This window comes from Lissotriton helveticus, chromosome 1_1 (genome assembly GCF_964261635.1).
Source record: "Lissotriton helveticus chromosome 1_1, aLisHel1.1, whole genome shotgun sequence".
Taxonomy (NCBI): domain Eukaryota; kingdom Metazoa; phylum Chordata; class Amphibia; order Caudata; family Salamandridae; genus Lissotriton; species Lissotriton helveticus.
The window spans coordinates 2,061,999,363-2,062,024,098 of record NC_136057.1 but is presented as its reverse complement, the minus strand read 5'-3'; the positions used below and the strand labels follow the sequence as shown (position 1 = coordinate 2,062,024,098).

The 24,736-nt window shown below is 43.9% G+C and overlaps 1 protein-coding gene across 7 annotated transcripts in view; it reads left to right on the top strand.

Annotated features, from left to right (window-relative positions):
- NEXN (nexilin F-actin binding protein) overlaps window positions 1–24,736 on the top strand; it is a 382,609-nt gene that overhangs the window by 275,678 nt on the left and 82,195 nt on the right. For 5 of the 7 annotated variants that reach the window (XM_078645115.1, XM_078645157.1, XM_078645108.1 and 2 more), the window contains one exon: window positions 6,807–6,875. The exons of the other annotated variants lie outside the window; for them this stretch is intronic. In XM_078645115.1, coding sequence (XP_078501241.1) covers window positions 6,807–6,875 — 69 coding nt within the window. The remainder of the gene's footprint in view (window positions 1–6,806; window positions 6,876–24,736) is intronic. 7 annotated transcript variants of the gene reach the window in all.

Below are 24,736 nucleotides of genomic sequence, written 5' to 3'. Positions count from 1 at the left end.
CCCCGAAGGAGGGACTGCGGACAAGTTTAGACAAGGAAGTCTTGCAAAACAGAGCAGCGAAAAAGGCTGTCCCTGTGGACCTGACTGTCCAGGCAGAAATGCTTTGTAATCTTGTGCAGGGATGCCCACCATGCTGCCTGACATGTCGAGGACTGGAACTCCACGTTGCAATGCTGTAGTAGCAGCCTTAGCTCTGGTAGAATGAGCCAGTAAGCCTTCATGAGGTTGCTTTTTGCCCAGAGCATAGCATGTTTTGATGCAGAGGATTACCCATCACAAAATAGTCCTTTTATGCACCGCATTACCTTTCTTGGTTCCAACGTACCCCACGAAGAGTTGGTCGTCCATCTGGAACTCTTTAGCGATTAAGCTAGAATGACAAAGCTCTTTTGGGTCCAGATGGTGGAGTTGCTCCTCTTCTTTAGAGGGGTGCGTAGGAGCATAGAAAGGGAACAAGGTGACAGATTGCCCAACATGGAATGGTGTTACCACTTTCGGGAGGAAAGAAGCACCAATTTATTAGGAAAAACTGTTATGTAAGGAGACTTGGTTGACAAAGCCTGCAATTCGCTCACCCTCCTGGCAGACGTGATTGCCAATCAAAAAGCTGTTTTGAAAGGCAGTTGTGCAGAGGTTTGAATGGAGCACACATCAGGAAGGTGAGAACCAAATTAAGGTCCCACTGAGGCATAATGAAAGGGGAAAATGGGACCATATGTACTAGGCCTTTGAGGAATCTATTTACAATGGGAGATTTAAATATTGAGGGTTATTCTGCAGCCTCTGGAAGGACAGGACCGAAAGGTACCCTTTGAGAGTGCCCAGTTCAGAGCCCTGCTGGGCAAGGGTGAAAATAAAGAGCAAAACTTGAGAGAGGGATGCAGACAGAGGATCAATAGGCCTTTCTGTACAATATTTTACAAATTTGTTCTATCGGCAGACTTACACGGTCTTGGTGGAGTGCTTCCTGGCCACCAAAATAACATTCCAAACTTCTGGGGGAATGTCTTATGCGATCAACTGCTGCAGCTCAATCTTCACACAAGAAGGCGTAGAGTTAACAGGTTTGGGTGGAGGACCCTCCCCTTCTGCTGTGGCAGAAGATCCTTCCGAAGGGACAGCCTGATTGGAGGATCGATGCTCAATTGGAGAAGCTTGGGATACCAGACTCTCTGTGTCTAGTCCGGATCCACAAGAATAAGTTGGGCCCGGTTGCTTCTGGTCTTCTTGAGCACTCTGGACAGGAGTAGTATGGGCAGAAAGGCGTATTGGAGGCCTGAGCTGACATTGCACATTCTCGGCGTAGGCAAACAGATCTAACAAAGGCTCTCCCCACTGTTGCTAGAGACCTTGCGTCATCTCCGGATGGAGGCACCATTCGTGATCCACTAGGCATAGATGGCTGAGTTTGTCCATGCTGGCATTCAGAGAACCTGCCTGGTGTTTAACCACCAGGGATATGCCCTGCTGTTCCAGCCATGTCCAGAGACACAGAGCCTCTTGGTAAAGAGTCCATGAACCCACTCCACTCTGTTTGTTGCAGTGCCACTAGGAGGCGGTGTTGTCCGTGAACACTTAAACCAGCTTTCCCTTCAGTAAAGGTAGAAAGGCTTTCAATGCCAAGCTAACTGTTCGGAGCTCCAGCAAATTGATGTGGAGTCCAGATTCCACCTAAGACCAGAGTCCTCTGATCTCCACCTCTCCCAGATGGCTGACCCATTCCAGGAGTGGCTCATCTGTCACTTCAGTGTAGTCTGGTTGGGGGAGGGGTCTGCCTCTGACTCAATCGTGGTTGGTTAGTCACCACTGAAGGGGCTTTGCAGTTCCCTCCGAGACCTGGAACATGTCGGAGAGATTCCACTGATGCTGTGCCCACTGGAACTTCAAGTCCCACTTGTAGGAAAGTGGGTTTCTGTTGTAGTAACCCTACCACTTGTTACCAGATTTCTGATGCACTTTGACAGAGTGTGCACTGGAGTCCTGTCAATCAGGTTCCCAGTGCTTGTGTTCTTTCCCTAAACTGTACCATTGTTTTCACAATGGGCACACCACTGGCCCATCAAATGTCCTTTTTAAAAGGTGCCAGTGGGCCTTGTGACCAAAAAGGGTCCATGAGGACTGCAGCATGTATTGTGCCACCCTAAAGGACCCCACACCTAACACATACACAGTGCCATTGCAGGCTATGTGTTGTGGTGTGACTAAACAAAACGAGTCCACAGGGTACCCCTTCCTGGGTGCCATGCCTACGCACCACCACTTGTGGCTTGTGGCATAGGTAAGTCACTCCTCTGGCAGACCTTTCAGCCCTAAAGCAGGGTGCACTATATCACAGGTGAAGGCATAACTGCATGAGTAATATGCCCCTACAGTGTCTTAGTCCATTCTGGGCCACTCTAAATGCAGTGAAACCATTTTGAGTACATGGGCCTGAAATTTGTCATTACAAACTCCACAGCTCCATGATGGCTTTACTGTAAACTGGGAAGTGTGGTACCAAACTTCTCAGCATAATAAACCCACACTAATGCCGGTGTTGTATTTATTATAAAATGCACTCAGAGGGCATCTTAGAGATGCCCCCTTAAAAATGGCTGACCTCAAGTGTATTGGCTGGCTGGTCCCCGCCAGCCAGCTACCACTAGACAGCTTTCTGGCCTCATGGGATGGGAACCTTTGTGCTCTCGGAGGTCAGAAACAAAGCCTGGTCTGGGTGGATGTGCTTTACACCCCCCCCGGCAAGAACAGCCTCAAAGGCTCTCACTTTGTGATGTGCTGATTTGAGCAGCTCCAACTAGTGGAGATGCCCTCCCCCACAGTCAAGACCCCACGTTTGACAGCCGGACAGGCGGGGAAATTTGTAAGCAGAGTAGGAGTGTCTACCTTAGCCTGGCACACCCCTAGGGTCGCTAGGAGCTGAGACGAACACCTCTTAGAAATTCTCCATCTTGAATTGGAGAATTAGGTCCAATAGGACCAGGGATGAGCCCCTCTCGCCAAAGGGAGGGGGCTGCCAAAGCGTATAGTCACCCTAGGGGACAGTAGCCATTGGCTACTGCCCCCCGACCTTAGTATTGCCCTTAAATTTAGTATTTACGGGCTCCCTGAACCTTGTTCCTCAGATTTGATGGACCAAAGAAGAAGTTGGAAGAAGACCGCCGCTGGACCAGGAACTGAACCACTGCAGACAGAACTCGGCAAGAACCCTGCCACCTGTAGCCGGCTTGACAACTGGACCTGCTGCCCTTCCAGAAACACTTCCGGCCTTCAAACAATCTCCAAGAACCTCCCTTTGGACTACAGGCTCTAGTCCCAGGCACCCACCAGCACAGAACCCGTAGTAGCTAAGGACTGACACTTGTGTCAACGCGACTCACTACTGCAAAAGAACTCCAAGACTGCAGCGGAAGAGGACTGACACTTGTGTTTATGTGACTATGCCCTGCCAGAAGAAAGCACTGCAGCTGGATGGCCTCCTAGACCCAGATCCTCTCGGATCAACAACCCAAGCTGGTCACAGCCCTGTTCCCGAGAGCCTGTACCCTCCTGCAAGTGGCCCTGTCGGCCTACTTCTGCCCGTGTACTCAGCTGTGGCCTCTCCGAGATGGCCCAACCTCAACAGAACTCCTCCATCCCCTGCACATCTCCATCCCCATGACCGCGACTGTTGGATTGGTAGTGCCTCCCTTCACTCTACAGCGACCCGCAGACAGTGACCGCGACGGTACCAGTGTTGGCGGTCTACTGAATCTCATTCACCTCATTGCTCTCCAGTAACCACGCAAGCGACCATCATTGCCGGTTTCGACCTGCCACAGCATGGATACTGAACCCCACACCTCTTAAGGTACCCCCAGTCTCCATTGATTAGCCTTGGGCTCGGCTTACCCTGCACTCAGCCACCCGAGTGACGCTGGTGGTGCAGTACCTACCGCAAACTGACCCTTGCCCAGTGCTGGCAAAAACAGCTAGAGACTGAAAAAGTAAGTTGTGTACCTACCTGCTGATGCATAACACTGTTTATCCTTCCTTAGGATTGCATTGCATTATATCTGCTGCATCCGACTGTCTACCTGTTTCAAGTATCCAGTGTTACTGTTTCTGATTGACAAGCACAAAAGTATTTCCGAGACTATGAAGCATTTTTTGCACATGCAAGGTATTGATTGATGCTATACAAATATATTGCCAGTAATTTGAACGTATTGCATAAAAGTACATACTTGTTACTGAGTTCAACTTGGTTCCTAGTATTAAAAGTATCTAAAGTAATACTTTTGTTACAAACATTGGCCTGGAGTCAGTATATGAGTGTGTGGTTCTCCCTTGTATGAGTGTGTACACCAAATGTATTCACACTACCCTCTGATAAGCCTAACTGCTCAGCTGAGCTACCATTAAATTGGGAGTAAGGTAGTATCTACTTTAACCTCTGCCATACCTTTGGGAACTCACTGGACTCTGTACACCCTATACATCGTATTGGTATAGTATATACAGAGCCAGCTTCCTACACCACTACAGAGCCCACATATGCCATCACTAGTAGGATGCAGGAGTCCATGAGGCCCAGCAGCCTCAGAGTCATTCCCACAGAAATCCAGGATACATATAAGTCCACCATAGAGGGAATACTCTCTATGCCGGAACCAACAAAAACTGACCCAAAGACAAAGACCATTCAGAATTCAGTGGCCAGACTCACTCTGAAACCTCCTACACTGCACTCTCATCACATCACACCTGAAAGAGCTCCACTGCCTCCCCATACACAAATGAGCACAATTCAAGCTCTGCATTACACTTCCAAGGCAGTACATAACACTGGCCCAGCATACCTCAACAATCACATCTTCCAGACTCTTCCACTTGGACTCCTACTTGCATACATCCCACACATATGGAAAACTAAATTTGGCAGTCAAGCCTTCTTCTACATCGCTCCTAAAGCATGGAGAGACCTGCCGTTACACATAAGAGCCTCCTTCTCACTGAATACTTCAAGAAACTGAAGACCTAACTTTTCAAGTAGTCCCACTAGGCCATAGGTTTGGTTAGACTCACACCTGCTCAGTGCCAAAATATCCTGTTGGGTGATAATGCACTCTCCAATTCTACATACCATCACATAACATACAAGCAGGGCTTTTAACATTCAATTATTTTTCTTGTGGTGCCATTCGTTGACAAACAGTTTCAGTTTAACATCTTTGTTAAATTGACTGGCATTTTGTTGGTTAAATATCAAAAATCCTTGAAAGCAGTCCATGAAAAGAGAGATGACTAAATGTGCTCTGGATAGTTGAATAAATGGCAAGGGAAAAGGAGAAAATGGCAAATAATAGTATGGGATGGCTCTATGGAGAAGAGTAGCAAAGAAGCAGCAATTAACCAATTAATAACAGTTACTAGAGACGTTCTGTGGCATCATCTAGCACATAGCTTGAATGTGTCCTAAAACTTAATCCTCAAAAGGCAGAAGTCCTCCTTATCTGTAGCCCACAGCACACAAACTTTAGTCAACACTGGCTTGCAGTTTTGCAACACCTGGGCTTTGCTTCCTTCTTATTGAGCAAGTCTCTTGTAATATGGTTGGACTCAAGTTTTACTCTGGCAACACATATTGACCAAACAGCTTCTCAAATCAATCATTGCTATATTCCATAAAGAAACTCAAACCTTTCCTTTGTCGTAACGGTTTCTGCTTTGTTGTTTATACATTAACGGTGCCCACAATTAACTATATCAATGTGGTGTAACTGGTTATTCCAGCTTCATCAATCACCCCAATCAAAGCAGTGCTCAAAGCTGCTGTTAGCTTGTCCAAGGCACAAGAAGATATGACCACATTTCTCCTGCACGCAGAGAATTGCACTGATTACCTCTTGCTGCCAGAATTACATTTAAATTTAAGCAAGGTTAAATTACTTGCATAACAGTACATTTACAGCGACTTTGTTACCGTTATGTCTAATAGAAACCTCGAAGCATACAAATTCTCACTTTGAAGACCAAAAAGCCACAGATAGCCTTCTCTGGGCTCATACACATATTGGAATTTTCTGCCTAGGAACTTGGAATGTACAGGAGAATCACTAATCCAGTTTCGCAAAAAACTGAAAATGTACATGTTAAAGTCATATCAGATAGCCATGTCGCTCTGGAATTAACTACCTCAGCTTCTCTATGGCTCTTGCGTTTCCCAATTCTTCTCTATGCTTCATTCTGACTTGTTGCTCATTCCTAGTTCGACTTTAACCCCTTTGTCGCCGCTACATGTTGATGTTGGTTACACTATGTTGTTCCTACACACTGATTATTTGTAACGGATGCCAAGCATCTCATGTTGTTCTAGTGTGCAGTGAGTTTATACCATTGTGTTTGCATGCGCTTTCGAAAAATGCTTGCTCTCTTGACCATTATGATATGGTTAAATAAATCGCTGGCTTTTTGGAGCTGTATTAACTTGAATTTAGGATGGCTAACTATTTTCCCATCCTAAATGTTAGCTGGTCGATACAATAGAAGGTAGACTAGATTTCCGAATGTGGTTTGCTTGCCTTCAGATGCAGACCTGGAAATGAGGAAATCCCATACAACGCAAGTAAGATTTTGAATGATTCCTGAACATTTTTGTGCCCATTTCTGGTAGTCTATTATTGACCTATTTAGCAGGTTTTTATGAATTCGAAAAAGGAAAATATTTTGGTTTGTTAATATGTTATATGAAATATACAGGCGGCTATGACAGCATGGTGTTTATGTGCATTATTCAGCTATTTCCCCATTTCCAAATTATTTTTAAGAGTCCAGACCAGGATAGCATGCACCAGGATTTGGAGAGTACAAAGATGGAGAGTTTTGCAGCTCACGAAGTAAGGCTTATTTGACTAACGTTGTCGTGCTCGCCTTCAGCTAACATGTACCTAATAGCATCACATCTGTTTCTGTCATACTCACTGCTCATAATGTTGCTATGTGTTCTGTTTTTTATATTTTTAGTCTTTTATATTTTCAGTCTGACAAATTACACCAATTCTTCTTCAGTAAATATGCAGTTACACGAAAGAGATGTGTATTTGTCAGTGTTGACCAGGAATCTAAACCTCATTTTTCAGTTATGTATGTTAAACCGTACATCATGCTATTTCAGTTCTAGTAAATGCTTATTATATCAGTAGTGCCTGCCGTTATGTTGTGAAACCTATGGCTCTGCAGCCATTTATGTAATGTGTGCCCGCATGTAGAGGGCAGGCACACATTTCATCCGCGTGCACAAGCTCTCTCCTGGAGGCAAGCACATGTACAACATTTTGCCTCATTGCCTCTTTGGAGGTGATGTGGGGGTTTTCTAGCAAAGGGAAGATTAAAAAGCTGTTCCTTTTTTACAGGGATCCTCAGTCTTTTACAAAAAGCCATTTGAGGGTCCTAGGTTGCCCATATTTACCGCCTAGTCTTAGCTACTGGTGTGTGTAGGTGCACAAAGTTCATCTACCATGTGCTGTACCTTCGGAAGGCGATTCCTTTGCAAGTTCACTAGGACCTTTTGTGCTCCAGTCCCTCTTTGAACTTTTCGAGTTGTTAACCCTCTACTCATCCCTTATGGTGGTCTATCACCTGCACTATGTAGATTCTTGAGCACTTGTCCAATCCATACTGGTGCAGAAGAGTTAATTAGGATTATCATGGGCACCTTGGAAACACCTTTATATCAATGACTTGACACTGGGTGCAACAAAACAATGCAAACAGGATTGCCCTGGCTTTCTTGCCAAGGCCATGTTATATAATAGGGTGGCTTATTTGCAAATATTGGAATATGCTTACAAGTTTCCTTTAATATTTCAAATATTATAGGGGTCCCAAAGTGAATATAAAAAAGAGTTGTGATGTATACCATCAAGGCCTAGAAAGTCTGTCTTTCAGTGAAATGCAGCTTAGAAACACAGATGAACGCTCTACATGGTGAACTCTAATGAGAGGATTGAAAGAATCTATTTAGAACATATTGTCCACAGGTAGCCATGGGCATTATTTAGGGGTAGTCAGGCATAGCCACTGATACCCCTGGCATTTCCCATGAGACTCTTGGCCCTTCCCTTGCTCTCCCTGGTCTCAGCAGTAATGAAGCCAGAGGCAGGAACTACAGATAAAGATAGCTTTGAGAGTAGTGCATTCTTTCTTTATGTCCACCCCTTCCATTTGGCCAAGAGTATCCAGTGTATGTACATGAGGACCTATGCATTTAAACTCCAGGATACAGGTAGAGGAAAGCATGAACATCCGGAATTGCTTCAGTCCTCCTGACCTATGATGGACAAGTGCAGCCGTCAAGACAATCATCAAAAAGAGAGCTCAAGAAATTGTTATATTTTCTGAAAAATGAACTGCTTTATTGAAGTCAATAACATCTTCCAAAAAGGGCAACACATTTTTCAAGACTGCCTTGTTGCTTCATCAGGCCAACATTTCTAAAATATAATTAAAATGTACATTTAACAAATTCCATTTATACACAAAGTAACAATCATCATAACATGCTAAATATAATTCAACACTGAAAATATCCTCTTTGCTATTTACAATCTCTTACTATGCATACCCCATTCCAGTGGCTTAATATGTATGATTTCCCTGTCTACTTTTCATATTTATATCTCACGAACAATTTATTTCTCAAACAAGATACCAAATACAATTGTAAAATATGATGAATTCATCCTCACCCGTATTTCTTCTTCCAATTAATAATTACCGTGTATCTCGTAAAGTAACGTAATTGTCAGGATAATAAATCCTCAAATCCCACAACAGCACATCCATTCCATTTAAACTAAGCAGTAAGATTACAGATGATCCCAAGAGTTACAAATTCTCAACATCTTATTTGACACACACATTAGAAAGAAAAATCTTCCAATCTTTATGACATGTATTTCAAGTTAACAAAATATAACAGCACTTCAATTTCCTCAGGTCCATTTTATTACAATCACACCTACACTGTTATATATATATATATATATATATATATATATATATATATATATATATATATATATATATATATATATATATATATATATATATATATATATATATATATATATATATATAAAATATAGTCACAACCAAACAGCCCTTTATTTACGTAGTAAATACTGAAGTCTCTACTAAGATGGCTACAAGTTACACATAAAATGTTCAGAGATTAATATCTTCTATTATTATGATGTTAAATATATATCAGGTTTACATTTTATCTCCTCAGTTTCATATGAAGGGGTATATTTAGCTTATATTATATTTGCAGTCTTGTATAGTCTGACTAAAATCTTTCGGTTAATTCTACATGGTTGTATCCAACACATATTTAGTTCACAGTCCTATCTGAAAAGATGTTGCATCATGGTAATATATCAATCGATGGCTTATATTTCCTATATAAATAATAACTCAGAGTACCTATCTACCTATGTTAGTCATTATAAGATAGACACCATACATGTTAATGTAATTAAATACTTCGTACTGTTCACTTCTACAATGCTACAAGAAAAAAAAGCTCTCTGTTGCTTATTTACATATGCATGTAACTTTTATATTAAGTTACTTAATAAAAGTTGCAAAAGAAAACTTGCATTCTTGTATTCCCTCATTATGTATATTGTTCAAATAAAAAATAGTCAAAATGTAAGTTATATGTCAACTTCAAAAATGCTCTTTATTGAAAAAGACTATTAAAATGGACAACCATTGGTTATCTCGGGATCTTACTTCATAAAAAGTACAAAAGTTTCTTGAGCCCTCATTTTGGTGATTGTCTTAATGGAACACTAGGTTGGACACTCCTATGGAAAGAGTCTTGAGTTTTGCCAGTTGTGATAGTGATGAACTGCCGACGACCTACAGCCGTCAGCCTGCAACCGGGGTGCTAAAGTAGCTACGTGTGGGGCAAGTGATCAATTCAGTGATATCCTGAGGTTAAATGTTTGTGTACTGTCACCACCTTTAGCTGTTTTCATGAATCTACGTTCATGCAGATAGGCTTCTCTTGGATTTGTTCTCCTCTACGGTGTAACTATGTGGTTTGATTACCTTGTTTCTAAAATGTATAAAGACATACGCGAAACAGCTTAAAGAGGACAGGGATTAATCCATATGTATAATAATGGGATATGGGAAAGGTAATCCAAAAACTAAACAAAGATTCATAGATTAGCCTTTTCAAGGAAAAGAGCATAATAGTGTAAATATGACGCTCAGAATGTGAAGGTTCAAAGTAACATTGTAAAGTAGTTTGGGAGAGCGAATTCCTGCAAGGAATCTGAACTAATCAGCCATGGGAATTGAAGGGATTAATGCTTTGCATAGTAATGGAGGAGCTTTACATGCCTCAATAACCTTCTGTGGTGTTAATTTCGTCAAGATAAATATTCTTGTCTAAAAATTGTCTTTGCTGAAGTGAAATAATTCGGAAATGTGCAATAGAGATAAACATGTATTAAGTGAGGATCTGAAGCATCTGTGTGAAAATTAGAAATTGGCCAAAAAATTGCACTTTCCTCCCCCCCAAAAAATGGAAACTCGTTTGAGCGGCAAAGGCAGGTGATGTGTGAAACTTAATTGTGGCAAAGTGGTGTTGGCAGAAATGTTGACTGACTTTTAAAAATGTTGTAATGGAAAGAAGAAGGTAGCTTCCAGAAATCAAGACTCAATCCAGAGCCAATTAGTGGGGACACATTAGCTAATTGTGTGTTCTGTCTTTGACCTGCCAAATAATTGTCCATGCTTAGGATTGCACCACAGTGCACAGACTTGACAAATATTAATATAAACGTTAATTTTATTTCCGCATAGCAGAATGCTGAATAAGTGCCAGGGTGGATAAGGAAATGCAAAATAAAGCATAGGAAATAAAAGTGTTTGCAGTTCTCCTCAAGAGCGGGAACATGTCTTTGGACGTGTTTTTTAAAATTCAGCAAAGTAAATGACACCATTCTTTCTTCAAAATGACAATTTAAAACATTTAGTCAATTTGTGTGAAAGTTGAGAGAGAAAGAGATCATATATTTGTTTTTGAACTAACTTGCATTACATAGAAACAGCTTTGCAACCGGCAAATGCAAACGGCTGCCCTGTGTGGGTGTAGATCTTACTGATGCAAACATATAGTCAAAGCAGTGAAACTGCTGATTCTGGTTATCTGTGAAAAAGTATTGTGTAGTTGATGACCCTAGCATGTCATTGCTAACATTTCCACTTTCAATTGGCAGCAACATATGCATCATCATACATACATGACCACAAATATGAGTAGTTACAATTATTAAAAATTAATATCTCACTATAGGGCTCCTGACTGTCTTGTAGGATCTCATAAGTGATGGTCTACCTCCCACTAATTAAAAGTAGATCAACAGCGCCCGAGTCCGGGCCTCCAGGTCTCGAGGTGCTCAACCAAGATGGCTGAATGTCTCCCTCATTGCTATGTGCTCATACTGCACACAGGAAACATACACTACATATTTCCAGTTCTTCGTTACTTTGGTAGACGTTCATGTTTTAGTTCGAGTTCTCCAGAACATCTCTCTTGCTCTGAATTTAGATTTTTTTATAACCACATTCCTGAGTCCAAATGTAATTATCCCTTTACCTTGCCCATCATTTTTTTCAAATTATATCATAGCAATATATACCTTACTAGCAGCCCGTCCCGACGTTGTCCGGGTATGAATTGCTGCCGGCCAGTAGTATATTGTTTTGTAGGATTTCGTTTTGATAGCATTTCTTATCTGTGACAGGCCTGTGAAACGCTCCGATTTACAGTGCACTGCTGATGCACTTAAGAGTGCGCGTTCAGTAGTGTGTGAACTCGAGTTTTCCTACTTTATATTTCCTTGCAATATTATATAGCGCGAACTCGACAACATGGCATAAGCACAATTTACATTACAGAGGAACACATTCATTTGTGGTAGGCACGGGGAGACAAAGCGAGTTGCCTGGAATCACAGGATGTTGAGCTGATGCCGAGATTCGAACGTAGCTCCCCAGCTCTAAAGTTCGCAATTCTAGAACTTGTGGCGGGAGGTGTGTCTAAAAGTGTATGTCTGTGCTGGCCATCAATGAGAGAGACCTGTGCATTTTTCAAATCGGTGGTGAAAAAATCTGAGTATGTTGCTGGAGATGTGGGTCGCCGTTCCACCAATGTACTTACAGGGGGAGGGTAAACACCCATTATTCCGCAACTTTCTTTCCGCATACCATCACTCCGCATACTTTCATTATGAAAGTACCATGACTCCGCAATGCCATTATAACGCATGGCATTACATTTTATATGCTTTTACCACGCATACAATTACAATGAAATTCGTTGTAAATGCATGAATGGTAAAAGCATGTTTTTTTTTAACGTTTGGATAAGGTAAGTATGGGTATAGGGGTATATGTTTTGGGGTACTGAGGTATATGTTTTGGGGTGTTTGGGTATTTTAAGGGTTCAGATATAGTTTTGGGTTATGGGGTACAGGGGTAGTTTTAGGGTTTAGGGATAGGTATGGGTTTTGGGGTACAGGGGTATTTTTAGGGTTCAGGGCTAAGTTTGGGTTTTGGGGTATAGGGGTATTTTTAGGGTTCAGGGGTAGGTTTGGGTTTTGGGGTACAGGGGCATTTTAAGGGTACAGGGGTATTTTAGGGTTCAGGGGTAGGTTTGAGTTTTGGGGTACAGGGTTATTTTTATGGTTCAGGGCTAGGTTTGGGTTTTGGGGTACAGGGGTATTTCTAGGGTTCAGGAGTAGGTTTGGGTTTTGGGGTACAGGGGTATTTTAAGGGTTGAGGGCTAGGTTTGGGTTTTGGGGTACAGGGGTATTTTAGGTTTCAGGGGTAGGTTTGGGTTTTGGGGTACAGGGGTATTTTTAGGGTTCAGGGGTAGGTTTGGGTCTTGAGGTACAGGGGTATTTATAGGGTTCAGGGCTAGGTTTGGGTTTTGGGGTACATGGGTATTTTTAGGGTTCAGGGGTAGGTTTGGGTTTTGAGGTACAGGGGTATTTATAGAGTTTAGGGCTAGGTTTGGGGTACAGGGGTATTTTTAGGGTTTAGGGATAGGTTTGGGTTTTGGGGTACAGGGTATATTTATAGGGTTAACATGGGTTAGTGTTTAAGGGTGTTGGGCTATTTTAAGGAGTAAGGGTGGGTTATGATTATGGGGTGCAGGGGTATTTAAAGGGAGCAGGGTGGACACCCGGAGCTGGAATATACAGAACCTGGGAAGAAAAAACAATGAAATATTGGGCACAACGCTGGCTTTTTTTCTGTAATCCCGCGCCCCGCACACGCCCACGCTCCCAGCACACGCCCACAGCACACAATATGAGACATGGCATGAAGGGCGGAACGTACCACACGCCCCCAGCGTTTGTCACGCCCCCAGCACACGCCCACAGCACAATGCAGACACGCCCACAAGGGACTACTTTGCTGGCACGGTTCTTTTACCTTTTAAATCGATATGGTGGGCGTCTGCATAGCCTATGTCCTTCTGCTGCAACTGCCCTTTCCAACGCTGTATTGGGTGTTGTGATTGGTGCTGTGGTTCCTGAGATTACCCGCCTCAATGGTTTAGGCTCTCTCTTTATTATATTAGTACTAGCAGCCCGCCCCAGCGTTGCCTGGGGCAGAAAGGGGCTGGGGCAGCATTTGAGGCTTGCGTGCTCTAAGGGCTCCCGCCCGTCCCTCTGTGCACACCCGCTCCCGCCCTGACCCCCTCCCGCCCCGACTCCCTCCCGCCCGACTCCTCCCGCCCGTCCCTCTGTTCACACCCGCTCCCGCCCGACCCCCTCCCGCCCCAACACCCTCCCGCTCCGACTCCAATGTGCCTTTACCTTACCTGAGCCGCCGCTCCTTCCCGCGCTCCTCACTTCACCGCCGCTCCATGTCCGCCGCTCCTCTTCGTCATGACGCACCTGAGCCGCCGCATCTCCCCGCGCTCCTCACTTCACTGCCGCTCCATGTCCGCCGCTCCTCCTCGTCATCATGCACGTCGCGGCCAGCTCTACGTCGCGGCCAGCGCAGCGTCGCGGCCGTCGCTACTTTCAGGGCACTACTTTTTTTTAAAAGTTATATTTTTAAATTTACGTTTTATTTTTTATTTTTTATAGCCTATGTCCATCTGCACACCCTGACAATTTCTACAATGTATCGGGTGTGTGGATTGGCGCTGTGGTTCCCGAGTTTACCTGGCTCAAAGGTTTGTGTTCTCTCTTTATAATAGTAGTATAGATAGATTATAGAGACTTGTTGCAGCTCAACGCCGTGCCAGGTGCTTGTGGGTTATCTAACAAGATAAAATAAACAAGACAGTAACTTGAAATCAATATACAATCAAATTGATGTACAAAGAAAATGCTCCATAAAAAACAAAAAACTTTTATGGTTACATTCTCTTGTGTGCAGTGCATGCTCAATTCAGCCAAAAGCTACTTTGGAGTGTCTATTCTCTCTTAGTATTTTCTTTTGTTCAGAGTCCAGCAAGCTCAAATGGCCAATATATATTTTGGGAAGGGGAAAGCCCTGTTTTAATTGCTGGGTGCATTGTTTTTTTTTTTAAACCTTTATTTTTCACTTTTAGTTAAATTAACAGTGCAGTGGCAAGAAACACCAGTCACAGTATATAGTGTGCAGCTGAGGGAAGAAACACAACTTGAATATGCGATGTATAGTTAGGGAGGGGTTAATCATCCAGTCTCAAGGCAGCGGAGCACGCCAGGCAAACCGCTTCCACCCTCTCCACTGCCCGGGGTCTCACAGGGCCTAGTTTTTGGTGTCAGCGTCTACCCTGCTCGAGGAGGCATCACCAGGCACTGCAAATCATTCTCCCAGGGCCCTCCACGTGGCTAAGTCACCCCTTAACTAGGCGTCTCTTTTGTTATTTTTCATGCAAATTTCCTCCGCTAGAGTCTTCTCTGCTTCACCTAATGCCAGTGCTCTTCTGAAGGGGTGCGTTGACTCATCCACATGATAACCAACCTATGGCGGGTCAGCACTAATACCAGCTGCAGATACTTGTCTGCCGTCTCGTGGCCTTTAGGCCTGCTAATGTTCCGCACCAGAAAGAACAGTGGGGTAAGGGTGCTCGCAATGACGTGGTACTGAGTGCATTGTTAAGAAAAGATAGGAGGCAAGTCCGCATCGGGCCCCGAACTCTTGATACCAATAAAGAACGAAAGGTACGAGATATTTTTAAAGGTTGGTTGTGGCTTCATATTTGGCGGCACCACTTGACTTGCAAGTTCCAAACTGAATTCATTGATAGAAGTTTCCATAATATTCAGGCCATTGTCTCCTCGGTGGCTGGCCGAGTTGCACAGGTCTTTCATGTTGAAGTCCCCGGTAAGGATGCATTCATGACCTGGATTTTCATAGAGATATTCTCTAAGTAGGCCAGTGACCGTCCTTGTGCTCGCAGTTTTTGTCTTATTATTTGGGTTAATGTATAGATTAATTACTGCGGTTGTAATTGGAATTACCTCTAGCCTTACCCCCTTTAGACTGACAATCTTGATGTCGGGTGAATTTGTGGGCCATTCCTCCATCTGAACTTGCAAATTCAAGTTTACATAGATTGATATCCCACCAATGGGTCTTCCAAATAAGTTTCTCTTACTTGCTAAGGTGTGAATTGCCTGGTAGCCTTTGATGGGTTTTGGCGATGTCATCCATGTTTCTTGTAAACATAAGATGTCTCCCGATTTGAAAAGGCTTAAGGGCTCCTTATTTGTTAACGTTGATTTGAGGCCTGCGACGTTCCAGCTTATAAGTCTGAGCATTGTTCTTGTTTTAACAGCTTCTGTGCTGGGGATTTGTCCTCCATTTAGGGTGCAGAGTCGTTGAGATCCCAGCCCAATCTTTTGCAGTAGTGCCCAGAGTCGCTCTTGTCTCCATGCATTGTCTGGTGGCTTCCCCCTTCGAAAGTTTGATTTTAACATTGTTATCCCAGTGTAAGCTCAGAATCGTTCTTATGCCCTTTAGTATGCAATTGCGTGGCACTACTGCAGTTGATTTTTGCTGCCTCTGCAGTAGTATGTGCGGATACTTTTCAGTTGGAAGTGTATCTACGCGAATCCCCCAGCCACTGAATACATCTTTTTCTGCCATAATATTTTGAATATCCTGCTTGTTGGTCCATTTAGTAAGTGTAGACTCCTTATGGCTTATGAAAGGACAGTTTTTAAAGTGCACCGCTCCAAGATGTGCTGATTTTAAATAGGCCAATGAGGGTACACAGGACAGAATATATAATATATTTGAGCGATTTAAGATATCACCCGGGCCTCTTGTCTCGAATTGAGGCGTGAAAATAAGTGTATGCCCTGTTTCCTGATGGTGTGCTTTTCCCGAGTTATTTCCATTTTACACCTTGCTTTCACGCTCATATTCATTTGATTGGATATTAAGACCTACTTGGTCGTTGTTCCAGCAAGGTGTTGTTTGCAGCTTCCCATCTGAAGCGGTAAAAGACAGTTCACAAGTCTGATGTTGATTGACCAACGGCATCTGCCGTACCCGTGTCGCTTTCGAAGCTGCTTTGTTTAGTGTATTATGTTGAAGTTCCGTTACGAAGGGGCATTCTTTCATTGGGCTAATTCCCTGCATAGATGCGCTTATTTTATTTTCTGCCTCTACACAAGGTTGAATTTCTGTGGTGTTGCATCCTGTTGATTGGTTTATCTTGTTTTTGTTGATCTTAAGTAATGCTTTGCCTCCGGGCTTTCTGTTGTTTTGATGGTATATATCATGACGGCTTTTGTAACCTCAGCGTACGATTGTGTTTGCAAGTTGGCGACATTACAGGTTTTATGCTTTGTGGTGCTCACCTTGGCTGGTGCCTCAGTTGGGTTTTCATTTAGAGAATTTGGCGCTGATATTTCTGGACTAGGGTTTACTGCAGCAGCCTCGGATGTGCTGCTGTTTTTTTATGTAAAAATGGGATAGTACCACAGACCCTTGTTGGTGCTTATCGTGCCCTTATCACTCTGACCATTGTTTGTTCTGAGTGAATTCAGCTCGTCCTTCATTTTTCGTAGGAGTGCCATTGTACTTTTCCTTTTGTTAATTTTCAGAGATTTCTGAAGTTTTTTATTTTGCCGTCTAGATAGTTGACCTTCAATCGGTCTGTGATCTGATGTCCTGCCATCGATATTGATTGTGTTTGATGTGCCTTCAGTTGAGCTCCTGCATTTGTTCACTGATTGTTTATTGATTGTACTTGATGTGCCTTCTGTTGTTTCTGTGTTTTAACTTGCCCAGTTCGTAGGAACCCTTTTTCTGTCTTTATTTTACTTTGTTTTTCACTTACTCGTGTTTGACTACATTCTTTTATTAAGGTTTTTAATAGGTCAGGCAGTGAGGCTAATTTTTCCACTATTTCCTCGTTGAGATTTTTTTGTTGGGCTTGTGATCCCCCATGTGGCCTGTTTCTATAGTGAGCCACTGGTCCATTTTTGAGTTTAATGAGTCCACCTTTTTGTTAATTGACAGGACACTATGCACAAGCATATGAATCAAGTCTACTTGTATCTCTAGTTTATGCGCTTGCTATGTGAAGGCCTTTACTGCTGCCAAGAGTGAAGTATATATTGTATTTATAATTGATTCAGGGCCTTCTTTATTTATTTGGTTGTGCGGGTTATACTGTATTCTGGAATGTTGGCCTGAGACGAATCCAATTAAATCCTCCATGATTTGCGAATTGCTTGAAAAGTTTAGATCTAAGTTTGTTTTTAATGGCTCCATTACATGTGTATCTGGGATGCGATGATCGACTAACTTTTGTTTTATATTTGAGCGTTCAATATTGTTTGCCAGCGTGGAGCAATTCTGTATTAGCCCTTGGCCATATGCATTTACAGCACCTTCCAGAAACTCCCGGTGCTGCAGGTGTTTACCGGTGTTAGTGGACCCTGTAAGTTGGTTGATAATTCGCCATCGTTTAAGGCCGATGAAATCTCGATGATCTCAGTTTGCTCAACCCAATGTCCAACTGTGCTGAAGTTTTTATTATATTCTTTATGTTGGTGGTTGGTATTTGCGGAGTTGTTCCTATCCATGGTGGATTCAATTAACTCTGTGAATCCTTCCATCTCGAGAACTATTGATTCACCCAGGGTGGTCTCGGCTGTTTGTTTTGAGACGACTGGGGGCTCTTTCCCCACAATTGCCACTTACTGAGTGTGTCCTGGGCCGATGGTAATCTCCTCCTCCTTCTCCTCCCGTTGCCTTTGGCAGTCGATTTTGGATTCTGACTTTAGTCTTGTGAAATATTTATGTATCGGTGCACTTCCAATTGGGGCATTGCCTGAAGCTAGTGTATTCTTCACGCCAGTTATGGTACCCTGTTGCTGCCTTGCTTTTGTCTCCTTGTTGGCAGATCCAGAGCGCTTCATCTTTCTTGCGGAGATCTTGGTGGTTGTCCTACGTGCCATAAATGCCTTATGTGAGAGCTTCCAATTGATATGAAATGCTGAGGCCTGTATCCTTACCCTACGTGCCCAATCTTTGGCCCACTCACGTGATTTTTGTTGCCTTGTTTGGCTATAACCGTAACTGTGAAGGGCTTCCTTTTGGGCAGGTGCTTGATGCCCCTGCTGTCCAGTCTGCCCAGATTGAAGGCTTAGGATCATTGGGTCCGTTTTCAGACTGCTTGGCTGGTTTGACTGGTTTGGGTGGTGAATTTGAGAGTATTGTATTTGTAGTTGTTTATACTGTGGTTAGGTACCAGTGATAGTTGCGATTTTATTATATATTACAATTATTGAGCTTGACCTTGCTATCAGAGCTTTAGCCTGGCTTATGCTGACTTAACACCCCCGGCCAAGTGTTAGTACGGAAATGCGTCTTCCTTGTGGCCTGCTTGCTTGTGTCCTCCTTGCTTATGTGCTGGGCTCTGGCCACTGTACCAGGAAGCCTGCAGGCGTTCCCGGAACCCGAGGCCGAAGATTTTCCTCAGAGGATGCCGTAGCTCTCAAAGGGCCAGACGAGAGACCCTCAGGGAAGAGGCCACCCGCTCTAGTCTATAGACTACCGTTTAAGGGACTGTTAGAAGGGCTTCCAACTGGTGGAGAAGGGGTGGCTGAATGGTAAAATGTTGAATGCTTGTGAAGGCAATTGCTGTTCACAGCATTACACGGGCGCTTCTTCGCTGCGCTCACTGTCTGCGCCCCTGTCCCCTCGGGACGAAAAAGGATAGGCGGGTGGACCCGGTCGGATGAAGATGGAGGTAGAGGGAGTGAGGAGCCACTCCTCATGCTGCTTAAACGCTCAGCCGCTCTCACCGATTGCCCACCAGCCAGCCAGCCACCACAGCTCTCACCGCATTCATTCACCAACTACTGCCTGCCTGCATCCCCGCTGGCCCCCTGCTAATGGTAGCGAGGCAAAGACTCGGCGATGACAGGCAGCCGAGATAGCAGCAGTCACAAGCAGGTGCAGGGATGACCTAGCGTGTGAGGCTGGGGTCCGGGGCCCGGGGCAAGGGACCAGTTGGGAGCAGCCGGGAGGCGCGAGGCGCGAGGCGTGAGGCGTGAGGTATCTTGTTCAACTGCCACAGGATGGCTTGCTGCTACTTCCCCCTGTGACAGTTTCCCGGTACCTCTATTAAGGGGGCTAGGCTGAGGCCAAGCTGGGTGCCCGATTCTCTGCCTGCGGGGGTCAGTCCAGGCTCAGCTCACAGTTCTCACCCTGCTGTGACGATCATGGCGTTACCTTCGACTCCGTCGCTGCACTCGTTTTCTTGCTCACTCACTCAAGTAAGACAGGAGTGCAGTCCTGACCTCGGTCTCAAACTCAAAGGAGTTTCTTTCTAGTATTGACTAGAGTGATACTGGTTCCACATTGTCATCATAAGTCCGGAGTGAAAGTCACTCAGAAAGTTGTTCTCTTAGGGGACTAACAGTTGCATGCATGGTATGGGGTCCAAGGACCTGTCCAAGTTTTACTACCTTTGCATTTCAGGGGCTGCATTATAAACATGGACAACTTTCTTTGTTTGTGGCACAGCACACCTTTCAAAAGCTGCACCTGGCGCAAACAGGGACAATGCACTGTATAACTAGGAATGCGGTGCACAAGGGCAGCCGCGAACTCGTGCTGCCTTTAGGGGAGCACATTTAAGTGAAATACAGAAAGACTGCTTCAAAGCTGCTCTGTGTTTCACAGTGCAGGCGGCAACCTGCTTGCGCTTTCAAGAGGGGAGAGAGCTCCTCTTGAAGGCTGGTGTAGTGAGTGACTGCACCTGCCGACAAGGGAATGTCTGGAGGGGCCTATGTGACCCCATTTCTCCCCCTCTGAGGGCAGCCTTTAAGAGGCAAACTAAAAGTGCGTCACCTTTCTGTTGCACACTTTCAGTGTGCCACCTAAAGACACTTTTGCCTCTGTGCCCGCAACAGTAATATGGCGCGGGCTAGGAAGCAAAGTTATTCCCTCATTTTAATTTTCACCAAATAGAGGTGCACCACAATTAATATCATATACAAGATGTTCAAAAATAAATTCCAGAATATATTCAGTTCTTCTCTTTATTTTCTTATTTTTATTCTTCTAAAACCCGTCAATCGTTTACAGCAAAGACAGCCAATGCGTTTTGTCAATTGAAATGGCTTCTTAAATGCATGTTAAGTTTGAATATTCATATTTCCGATGAAGGTTCGAATGAGCAACTCAACTTGTAGTCCCAAAATAATAGCTGCATGTATGAAAAGTTGCAAACCAGCAAGTCGCTCACCCCCAAGAATATCGCAGGATGTAAGTATTACCCCTGGCATCCACCTATCAACGTCCATTCAAGTTTTGGACAAGAACCATTACATGTATAAATGTAGGGGGTCCATCTACCCCGTTATGGCACTTCAATTGGAGAGGTAAACTGCAACTGGAACGCCCCCCTCACATCCCGTGCAGAGGAGCTCCTCTGCACTGGGTGCGAGGGGGGATGGTCCAGTTGCAGTTCATGGCACCAACTGGTCCTTTGCCTTTTTTCTTGGATGTAATGATTCCCTCATTGCATACAAATGAGGGAACTCCCTCTCATGATAGTGCAGGTGCGCATCAGTATTACAGAAGGGGATGCACAATCGCCTGTGGTCTCTTCTGTAATACCATTGTGCCTCTGGGGGCACACAAAGCGGGTGCACACACCTGTTGCACCCCCTGGGCACAATTTATAATACAGCCTCAAGTATGTCTTGACAGGACCCCCAGATAGCCCCCAAAAATATGTGCAACCCCTCATACTGTAACACTGCAATTGATTGAAGATATTGTATAATTCTTAACTAAATTATGAATAAACTGTTTTTCTGAGGATGCAAACATGATACATTTCCAAACCCATCAGCATCTAACCATAAATAGTAAGTTATCCAAAGAGCGAGCATTATAGGACATCTTGGATCGAACTGCTACAATTTTGTAAAGGGGGAAAATCGCAGTTTTCCTGTGTGCAAAACACTTTGGTTGTATGTGACAATATTGAGTGACAAAATATCGACCTGAAACAATTTGAGTGCAGAACATCGACTACCACTACATCATCAAGGTAAGTAAATAAAGATATGTGTAGATTTACTCTTTTTAATGCCACATCAAGGTACCTTCAAGATATGTGTATCTGTATACATACACATACACATATAGATATATGTTGTGGTAGAACACCAATATGTATCTTCTAAATTACTTGTCTACTGACTATCAACACCAAAATATGCTCACCAGGTACCTGCATAATGCATACAATCATAATACATATTTCTCTCAAATGTTCCCATCACACCACCTATTACAAAGTGGCACATCTTCAAAATGGTCCCTGGCTAACACTAAAAATACTATACTAGACCCCAGTGAATCATAACCCCTGTGTGTGTGTGTGTGTGTTTGTGTGTGTGTGGGTGTGTTTGTGTGTGCATTTATATAAATATATATATATATATATATATATATATATATATATATATATATATATATATATAGTATGCACAATGTATAAATCATGCAGAATAAGTTGGGGATGCACTTATAGGCATCATTTAAAGGTCACAGCTGCTACCCCTGGCTTTTTCCTTGGGCCCTTGGCACTGCTATTGCAACCCCTGACTTCAGAGGCAGCAAAATCAATGCCAAGAACAAAGTGCAAACAGGGTCTTGATGAACACTGTTTACATTCTACAGTTTTCTTTTGCTGGGACTGAGATATTACCCTTTGGGTTCTGTAAAATACATAAATTCAATGATGCAGTTCACACTCTTCTGTTTAAATAAAAATGAAATAAAAATCTACCACATTCTTTCACAAATTGTTGCCAGGGTTGTGGCCAAATGCATAAGATGGTGGACGTAAGTAACTAAGCTCCAAACTGTGATATGACTATTATGCTCCATTCTACGGAGTAGGATCTGGATCCAGCTTACACCTGCCATGGACTGCACTATGGAGCCCCTGAAGCCAACTGGAGGAAGCAGAGCTGTGCAGGATAGGCCAAAGTATGTCAGAAACCCAAAAGGCCTATGCTGCAGAAATGGAGGCTGGTCCCAGCTGACGTTATTTGAATAAGGTGGTGCTAGGTGGAGAAGGAGTTGGTGGCCCAGCCATGGATCTAAGAGGCCTAATGCCCTTTTTGGGGTGCCGTTGTGACTGTGGACTAACAACAAAGGTGGGCTGTTGGTAGTTCCCTTCGGCATCCCACCGGTACAATCACTAAAACAAGGAGAAAGGCCGCTTTGTGGCAAAGTGGAGTGAAACTCCAGCCATGATTGTGCTTGAGGTGGAACAGGCCTTAGTTGTAACATCCTTAAAATTTCGCCTTGGTTACTACTTGGAGGAGAACAGGGAGTAGTTCCCAAATCCTCCTTTTTGACATTGTGGCACCTTGTGAGGGCAAGGGTGGATGGAGTGACCCTCCTTCCCTCTTCATTTACCCTTTTCTCCTGGCAGACACTACCCCATTAGGTGACAAAAGCTCCTTATTTAACATCATTTGCCTCCTGGTGAGGGTAAGGGGAAGACCACATTTGGCAGCTCATGCTTGCTCTACCTTCATAAGCCATTACCCAGACAGAACACTAGGGTGTGTGGTGAGCCGATAACGATTCGTTCCTCAGTCTTGGTACTGCTTTCCCATCAGTAACACTTACCCTAGCATGAATACTTGGAGCCTGCAGGACTTAACAAGCTTTCTTCCTCCTACTGGCCAGAGTTTGCATACACTATGAATTATATTGCCTCATGACTGACACCTATCTCTGAACATCTGGTTGATCAGCTTCCTCATTCAACTGCCACCACGGAGCTCTCCTTTATGACTGTGCATCAAATTGCTGTGTCCCAGTGGCCCACATGGTTAGAATTAAGGGTGCAAGCAAAGGCAGCCTCAGAAGGCAAAATGAAAACCCCAACACTCTTGGCAATTACCGGTTCAATGGAGGTATGGGCTATGAGTAAGTCCTCTGATAGCCTCACCCCACACAAGCTCAATGAGATCCTGGGGGCAATTATTGATTCAAGATCATCCTTAGAAAACGAAATAGACACTGTAGCCACAGATTTGGACCTCTTGCGAGAGGACCAGCCAGCGCAAGTTGATTGAGAAGGTGAAGCAAGATGAGTCAGTACTCCAAGAAATACTCCCCCTAACAGCGGAAATGTTTAGACATACATGAGCTTACAGACTGTATTTGATTTCTGGGGATCAGGGTGGAAGACCCCAAGTGTCAGGTCAGGCGGAATGAGCGATGGATTGTGGGCCTCCTGGAAATATCTGAAGGCCCAAAAATGACAGAATGCATTAAAGCCTAGCTCAAGACCTTAATCTCTCCTCAAGACATCTCCCTCTACCTCGTAGTCAAGCCACAGATGACTGCCCAGCACACCATCTACATACTTGCAGGGCAACATCAGCATGCATTTTTCAGATAAGTTAAAAAGAAGCTGCAAGAGTTCGGACTTAGATACACCCTTATTTTCCCTACAAATCATTTCCTTAAATCATTGCCAATCAACGTTCACCTTTTTCACTGACCCATGAAGCCTGCAGCTGGGTAGAACAACAATTGAATAACAATGTGGAGCAACCTAGTTAATGACCCCATAGGCGTTACATCCATCACTCCCAGAGGCAGGTGGTTAGACGAGCAGCAGCCCACTCCATCAAACACCATGACATCACCATAGCAAGAACAGGAAGACCGATGCGCCATTCTGAAGGTTGCCACTGCGTTAAACAGATCTTCTGAGAGAAGATCAATAAAGGAATCCAAATGCTCCATGTCCAAAGCAGGCATACTGGAGGTAACTGATTAGGGGATGGGAGGGAGGGTCGGACCTCTTACCCAAGATCACCCCTCAAACAGCTGACTTCTCACTTCGACAAAGTCATGGCAAACAGTCATGTTCAGGTAATTTTTAGTTTGCAGCCTTATTAGACCTTCTGAAATGGGACCTTACACTGCTGTATGGTTCTGGATGACAAAAGGCCAGGTGGTCTATAAGGCAATAACTCCAAAATATGAAATTGTCTTCAATTGACGGATTGATAAGACCTCGTCCTCCTGGTCCTTTTTTTTCACCCCAAGAAATATTAGGTCAGTTTGATGTTCAACGAACTTGGAGGCCCCTCAGTCTTGTCCCTGTAAGTTAAACTTATTTGTCATGGTCTATCCAAGAGCTCTCCCTGCCGAA